This window comes from Nicotiana tabacum, chromosome 13, assembly GCF_000715075.1.
Source record: "Nicotiana tabacum cultivar K326 chromosome 13, ASM71507v2, whole genome shotgun sequence".
NCBI lineage: Eukaryota > Viridiplantae > Streptophyta > Magnoliopsida > Solanales > Solanaceae > Nicotiana > Nicotiana tabacum.
In genome coordinates, this window is record NC_134092.1 from 126,965,284 (window position 1) to 126,974,098 (window position 8,815).

The 8,815-nt window shown below is 37.0% G+C and overlaps 1 protein-coding gene across 1 annotated transcript; it reads right to left on the reverse strand.

Annotated features, from left to right (window-relative positions):
• Positions 1-1,070: 1,070 nt before the first annotated feature.
• LOC107802162 (ras-related protein Rab11D-like) lies at positions 1,071-6,900 on the reverse strand. The gene is made up of 2 exons (XM_016625611.2): positions 6,482-6,900; positions 1,071-1,648 (listed from the first exon to the last, which is right to left on the reverse strand). Exons 1-2 carry the CDS (start codon positions 6,712-6,714, stop codon positions 1,207-1,209), a joined length of 675 nt encoding a protein of 224 aa, XP_016481097.1. The 5' UTR covers positions 6,715-6,900; the 3' UTR covers positions 1,071-1,206.
• Between the last annotated feature and the right edge of the window lie 1,915 nt (positions 6,901-8,815).

The window sequence follows — 8,815 nt, forward strand, 5'->3', positions numbered from 1 at the left end:
TTTTCAGTTTATTTGTATTGTTCTATCTTTCTAGACAATGTTTAGCAGCTAGACTATGTTGTTATTTAGATGCTCATGTACTCAGTGACACTCGGATTCTGGGGGATTTTGTATTGAGTTGGTGTTTTCTTATCAGTTGATTATGAGATTTTTATTATTTAACTTTATTTCAGTATGTTTAAATTAAAGATGTGTGGTTATTTGTGAGTTATCGGCTTACCTAGTATTGCGATAGGCGCCATCACGACATATGAGATTTTGAGTCGTGACATTTTTGTTGATTATTTCTACCTCAAAATATCAAATTATAGCAAAATAAAAATTTATCTGCACCAGGTATTTATACCAAACTGTAAAAACTTATATAAACGCATGTCATATATTTATCTAGTTTTTACCCACGAGGTATTATGTTAGAAGAATTTGTGTTGTATATAAACTTACACATGTCAATTTGGTTTAAAGATATGGCCATAGGTTATTGTTAGTTTTTTGTGATGTAAGTTAATTTGAACTAATCAGTTTTTTCTGGTGTAGGTTAATTTGAGCTAATTGCTATAGGTCAATCACATTTTTTATCATGAAATTTCAATCTCATACGCAATCTTTCATGTGCCAAACGCGAAATATAGTATCAAAATAACATATATAATCCCCTACACATGCCAATGACATTGGATTCTTTTGTTTTTGTCTACAAACCAAACTACAGCAAAAATATTAGAAATAGCCTATGGTGTTTACAAATTAAATAACCAGGGCCATAAAAATGCAAACGTTTATCGCTCCCGGACTTTAGTTTAATAGTGTAAGAGCATAACGTGTGATATGTGAATTATGCTATGAGTTCAATCCAACAACGGACAAAACCCCTCTTATACGCGATAGGCACTCTACCTTATTTTCCCGGTTACTACTTCCTTATCAGAACCCTCTTACCTTATTTTTCCGGTTACTACAAAACTTCTTCTTTTTTAATGTACTAATTACTTTCTAGGTGAAATGATAGTATAAAAATTAGTTACATCATCTACATATAAAGGTAATGAGTTGCTGTTGTCCCCTTCCAATTAACTCACAATAACCATTTCCTTTCATTAACAGTGCAAAAAATAACAATATAAATATACAACCAAAAAGACTCAACTAACAAACCCAAGAAATTGACAACCAAAAGAATGAAATAGAAACACCAAACCCAATATCTCAAGATCTACAACATGCTTTCTTTTCTGGGATAACTTGTGCAGGACCAGGTACAAGAATTTTCTTTCCAGTTAAAGATGCAGAATTACCATTTGCTTGATCATCACCTGCAGCAAGATTCTTCTTGTTCACAATGTTGAAGATCTCTGTCAAAACAGTAAAGAAAGCGTCCTCGACATTTGTGGCTTCCATTGCAGAAGTCTCTAAGAAGAATAATCCTTCTTTCTGAGCAAATTCTTTAGCGTCCTCGGTTGGAACAGCTCGTTGATCTTCAAGATCGGTTTTATTTCCGATCAGCATAATCACGATGTTCTTATCAGCATGTGCACGTAACTCTTCAAGCCAGCGTGGAATGTGATCAAATGTTTGACGTTTTGTTATGTCGTAAACCAGCAGAGCTCCCACAGCTCCCCTGTAGTACGCACTCGTGACAGCTCTATATCTGATCATGACACCAAAAGAATGACCGAGTTAATAAAAGCTGTCAAGACTCTGAACCTTCTATTATATCCCGTCCGATAGCAATCACAGACAATCAAAACCTTGAGGCAAACTGGATACCTCTGACCATCTAAATTCTATATGCCTAACAAAGAGCTAATTCCAAACATCATACTAATAGATCAAAAGGAATTAGTATTAGCAGGAATCATAACTCCAGCAAGTCATACAGCATGTATTTGCATACTAAGGCAATTCGATAATTTGAGATTTTTCTTCCAAATAAAAACAAGGTCTGGTCCACAGCAGGCATATTCTGCACATGATTAGTGAGGACGAAAGCCTAAGAACACCGTATTAAGGCAAAATTCAAGTTAGCATGGATGTATTCTAAAATGTTATTTATGATCCCCTCCAAGATAGCACTTTTTTATGAAGTTAATACATTAAAAGGTTACAAAAGAGAGATTAGGTTCCCTACCATAGCACCTTATCCACTACTAGGAAACATTAGACGAACCTGATCTAAAAGGGATATATAGAACGGAAAAGGGTCAAAAATACCCCTTTACTATTCAAAAATGTTCATTTATTCCCTCCGTTATACTATTGGTCTACCACAACCCCTGACATCATAGAATTGGTGCAAAAATACCGCTCTGCCGTTAGGACCCTCCACCATGGCAATATTAACCCATGTGGCCTGACATGTCGTTGAGGTGGATGCCACTTCATTGCACCTATCCCATTTTATCCCTCCCCTACTTCTTCTTCTTCCACCACTTGGGTATGCCATGAGCTCTAAGGCTGCGCTTCATGTACTTCAACTAACTGGAATGCAAGAACAAATTAAATACAACAAAGAAAAGCCCTTAATTATCAATTTGATATTATACACTAACTAATCTTAATCTCCAGGATCCGGAAAAATAAAAAATAAAAAAAAATATAGCAGAGTGATATTTTGCAGCATCAACAAGTCTCTTTCCATATTGTTGCTCTATATCTCCAAGAGGAATTGTCTGCAAATAGTTTGCTATACTAGTTTCATTAATTGGACAACAATTTGCAACACCCATTTCATTGGGTAAATCTCAAATTCCCATAAATCTTTTTTTGTTAACGTTTCTAGGTTACAACTGGAAATGAAAAATTTAGTGATGAAGAAGATTTGATGAAATCCGATAAAGATTTGGGTGTGGGGGATATTAGGTGGGTGGGTGTTTTTCTGAAGGAGGAAATCCATAAAGCGAGAAAATCAATTGCTATTAGCTAGTCACTACTTGCTATTACGTTAATCAGTTAATCACTGTTAAAAAATATGTGATGAAGATTGAGGTATCCTATCCCAAAAATCAAACGAAGATTACTTTGAGACTCAATGAAGGACTTGAGTGCTTTCTTCTCCTGGTGGTGCCATCAACCAAATATTGGGCAACAAACCGTGGCATTTCCTGGATGGCCATTCCAACACTTTAAGAGCTGAACTTTTCCAACAAATAATTTGAAATCAAATTCGAAAATAAAACCCAAATTTTCGATTCAATTTGATTTTTCGTGAAACAATGATGGTTTTATGGCATCAAAACTAGTGGTCTTATAGTGGTGGAAGAATAGGACCGTGGTGAAAGAGGAGGTGATGTTGGCCATGGTTGGGGGAAGAGAGAGGTGGTGGAGGAAGAAGAAGTAAGGAAGGGATAAAATGGGAGTGGTGTGATGAGGTGGCATGCCACCTCAGTGGTATGTCATGCCACGTGGGATAATGTTGCCTTGGTGGAGGTTCCTAGCGGAAGAAGGGTATTTTTGTACCAATTCTATGACGTCGGGGGCTGTAGTGAACCAATAGTATAACGGAAGGTATAAATGAACATTTTCGAATAGTAGAGGGGCGTTTATGACCCTTTTTCCGTATATAGAATGTCTTAGTCAAACCAAGGACCACAGAATAGTTGACAAAGAAATTTGGACATGACCCACCCCCAACCCCACCTCCAAAAATAAAAGGAAAGAAAGAAACATCTGATAGCTGAGAGCTGAAGTAACTGGAAGCGAAATTAACAAATTGTTGCACGGATTTGGTCTAATGGTAAGAGCGTAGGGGGTGAAGTGTGGGTTAGGCGCACGCCATGGATTCGGACCCTGCCGTAGCCAAAAGCTAGATATTTAAGTGGAAAAGAATAGAGAGGTGGACCCATTATTAACTGAGTTTCGAACCGTGCACCAGTCTGCACTCGAGGATGTCTCGGTTATTTTTAAAAAAATTAACATGAACTGCTAGGAACCTATATTTCAGCGTGAGTAAAGTAATAGTCATTGCTAATTTCTCCTCCAATACATGATTTTTTGATTGATTTGGAAGAAATTGCAGCCCTGCGACGCAATGATGGTGACTATCAAATTGAGGCATTCTTACAGTAAGAGGGACAATTCTGATAGACATCTACAGTTTTATCAAGCCACTCTTAATACAAAAGGGGGGGGGGATAGGGAGGGGTGAAGGGAGGCAAACAAATTGTAATTAATTGTTAAGAAAGAAAAGAAAAACTAACAACCTGATATGGCAAGGGAATATGCATGGGAAGTTTTCTGTTAAGTCTGCTTATAAGGAATTCAACCTTTCCAATAATCAGGTTGAATGTTGGCCATGGAATATGATATAGAAAGTAAAAATTCCCTACAAAGTTGCTTGCTTTACATGGTTATTAGCAAAAGAAGCGATTCTAACACAAGATAATTTAATCAAGAGAGGTTATCACTTCCAACCAAAAGGTTGTGAGTTCGAGTCACCCCAAGAGCAAGGTGGGGAGTTCTTGGAGGGAGGGAGCCGAGGGTCTATCAGAAACAGCTTCTCTACCTCAGGGTAGGGGTAAGGTCTGCGTACACACTAACCTCCCCAGACCCCACTAGCGGGATTATACTTGGTTGTTGTTTTAGGTTACCACTTGTACTCTAGATGTTACTTATGTAGAGTGGAGGCAGAGACAATTAGTCATCTCTTTTTGCATTGCAAGTTGACTGAAGAATTATGGAGAATTTTCATCAACTTAAGGGGAATTTTATGGGCAATGCCAGGAAGAATACTTGAAGTTCTAGCCTGCTGGAATAAAGAGGGTAATCTTTCTAGTCATAAAGAGAGATGGAGAATTGTCCCAACCTGCATATGGTGGACAATCTGGGAAGAGAGAAATCAGAGATGCTTTGAAGACAAGTCCAGTAACATCCAGAAGATGAAGATGAAATGTCTAACCCTTTTCTATTTTTGGTGTAAAGGAAAGTTTTTGGAAGATCATGAATCCATTTTTGATGTTCTAGATTCCTTGTGAGAAAACCAAGGATTATAAGTGTTTTTTTTTTTTTTTTGTGTGTGCACTCCCTTTTGTAATTATGGGTGATTTCACAATTTTAGTGAAGTCTATATACTACTAATATACAAATATGTTACATTCAAAAAAAAAAAAAAAAACTGAATCTTCGAATAAATATGTATGTCTTTATTTACAAATTCACTAACATAAAAAGGCCTAATCTCTGTGTGGCACAATTGAGTTCAATTTACAACTTCACCAATATCAAGCTTTTCCTCAGGTGATTTTAGAAAGACTAAACAGTCAATAAAACTGATAGCAAAAGCAAAGCTCACTTCACGGTTTTGTAAAATGGCATTTAGATGAAAGACCAAGTATTCTCGGGGAATCTGAGAACTGGATTTAATACTGATGTGCACCGAGTTGTGAGTCAATGCATCTTCAGAAACATCTTTTATGTGCAATTCTTGAATCTTGAGTTATCGAGTCTGACTTGATTCACCTCTTTTATTCATCAAGTTAAGTTCAAGTTTTTAAGCTAAATTTGCTGCTTTATCCAAGATCCAAAGTCAGCATCAAGTCCAAAATCTCAAGTGAACATCTCTCTCCACATACCAGACTAACGTGCCCAAATTACCGGATAAATTTAAGCTTGAAAAATACAGCTAACACACTACGGTTTTACTAGTTGGACTACTAAACACTTTTCCTTATCAGAGAGATCTACTTGAAAAGGAAGTGAAATTCCCAAAACCCAAAATTCAAGAATGTAAAGTTCAAACCCAAATAATGAATCAAACATAGCAAATATGAAAATCTAGTCTGCACATCACAGCTCTGAATAACTTAAAATGAAAACATTACTTACTACTAGATCTCTTTATAAGATTCCAGCAGCTTCAAACACAGAGCAAAAGAACAAGAAAGAGGGAGATCAAAGTGAAAAAGACAGCATTAAATAACAACAAAAACACAATTCAGTAAACTAATTCTCTGGCTTAAAACTCCCAAAAGAAGTACACCTCTCTTGCATTTTATATGGCATTACATTTGCAGGACTTAAAACTACTTTTTTTCCATTGACATCCATTTTCTCATTCATTTTTAATCATCAAAGTTGTTGCTTTTTTTTTCTTTGTTTGAATAACCGTGGTATCCGGACCAGCTTGAGCGCACCTCGACTAAATCCACGGAAAACCTGCCACCTCTCACCAGTAACAGGTACCAGATAACTCTATCCACCCAAGACTTGGATAAATGGAAAAAAATAACCTAGTATTTTTTTACTCCGCTCAGATTTGAACATGAGACCTCATGCTTCTCAACTATTTCATTGACCACCAGGCCAATCATCAAAGTTGTTACTTAACATTACTATTTATGTAATCAGTCAGTTCAAAAACAATGAAAATACCAGAGAAAGCAAACAGTGATAACTACACAGCAACAAACGTATAACAAAACAAGAAGAACTAAAAAAGATTCAATTTTTCAGTTATTAAACAACTAAAAGAGCAAAATCCTATTACCGTTCTTGACCAGCAGTGTCCCAGATCTGAGCTTTAACAGACTTATGTTGAATAACAAGAGTCCTTGTCTGAAACTCAACACCAATAGTAGCCTTAGAATCAAGACTAAACTCGTTCCTCGCAAAACGAGCCAGTATTTGAGACTTGCCTACTGCTGAATCACCTATTAATACCACCTTAAAAACATAGTCTATTTTTTGACTTGCATCACCATAGCCACCCCCACTTGTCATTTTTTTCTAAACACAATTTTCTTTAGGCCTGAAAAATTCTGTTTTAATCAGCAGAAAAATGGAAGAAGATGAAAAGCAGAGACCGAGAGAGAGAGAGAGTGAGACAGAGGGGGAACAAATGTTGGTTGTGTCTTAACTAGGATCTTGCTGTTAATTATAGTAGTGGTGTGTGTGAATGAAATCTGCAATTATTATCATTATTAAGTACTACTACACTTGCAGAACATGTAAATATTTAGAGTCCATAACCAAAATAATGCATTTTTGGATTCAAGACACAAAAATAGGTGAAAAAAAAAGTTAGTGACCAAAATACATATAGCGCCCTTTAAAAGGGCGTTATACTTGAATATGAAAAGACGGGTAAGTATAGCGCCGTTTATTAAGGGGCTATACATATTTTGTGGGACCACCAATAATTATTCTGCGCTTAACTGACATAACAATAATTCAAATGGGTATAGCGCCCTTATTTAAGGCGCTATACCTCAAAAAATTTGACTTCTAAGGGCGCTATACCTCAAAAAATTTGACTTCCGGGATTGGGCATTGCCTTATTTAAGTACGTTAAGGATTTTGTAAAAATCCATTCAGAAAAATTCTCAAATCTTGTTAAATTTTTCTTCGTTAAGTTGTTTTGCATTTTGTCATAATGTCTTAAGAGTGAAAAATTAGGGTTTCTTTATCTTGGGGGATGAGGTTGTGGTGGCGAATAACTCAGTAAGCTATAATTTATCTCTACAGTATCATGTTAAGTTGCCACTTACAATGGAGTATGATAGATTGGTATCGTTGTTATGTAAAAAAATGAGTGTGAGCAAACGTTCGGTGAACCTTAGAGTAACAGGAAGATATCCGTATTCTGTCATTCCGCAAGGGGTTTCTTGTTATGCTGAGTTTAACATCGAGGATGATGAAACTCTGAGTGATTTTTTGAGGACTCTGGATGAATACCAGGAATTTCTTTTGATAAAAATGTTGGAAATGAACGTCAAGGCTGAAGATGTTCGTAATAATGAGGTTGCGCAAAGCAGGGATATCCCTCAGTCATCGGGTGATTATTTTGGAGCAGTTTTAGCCGAACAGATTCCGGCTGAAAGAGTTTGGCCTGATCTAAACTAATCTCCACGGGTGAATGAGGAGCGAGAAAATAATTTCTCTCCTACTTTACATAATCCACAAGACGAGTGATAAACTTTAATTTTCCTTTGTGTTACGATGTTTATTTTTTCTGTATTGAATATATATTAACACTCATATATTCCACAGTGGGTACCGGCTAGATATGAAATTTACAAGTTATGAACTAACGCCCAGTTGGAATATGCGTAGTTCTGGTGTGTTGGATCATGGTGGTCCATCCGGGAGTCATCACAACAGGATGATGTCCATCATGGGATGTCAACACATTACGATTTGTAAGTGAAGTGATATAGCTATATGTAAAGTATTTATCAATTTGAGTAACTCATTATTTTGTTGGTTGTATAGTGAAAACGAGCAACTTGAACGTCATGTCCTAACTCAATTGCCCGAAGATGACATATTTAATTGGGATCTGGCAGATGTACAGAGTCAGGAAGAGAACAATGATTATGACAACAATGTCGATGAGTCCGGAGATGACACACCCTTCCCTGATGAGGAGGAAGAGAATGTTGGACCTGATTTGACAAGGGAGCATACTCCACCCCCCGTTAGACCAAGAGTGTACGAGTCCCACGTGCTATTTCATTCAAGGGAGATTCCCTACCTTGATCATTTGCCAAGTATATCGGATGTGGATGCCCTCACAAGGGATACTGACAAAATTCGGACAGCAATGTGGGATGAGTCTAGACCAACGGTGTTGTCAAAGGGCATGCTTTTTCCTGATAAAGCGTGCCTAAGCAGGGCGGTGAAAATGTACAGCATAAAAGAGTGTCGTGAGATGACAGTATGGCAGTCAACTCCGGATGTATACAAGGTTGTTTGTCGTAGATGGTTTATGGGTTATAATTGGATGCTGCGTGTGAAGAAGAAGAAAATAAATATGTGGGTTGTGGGTAAATACATTGGCACCCACAATTGTGAAATGGACACATTCAATGGGAATCACTTC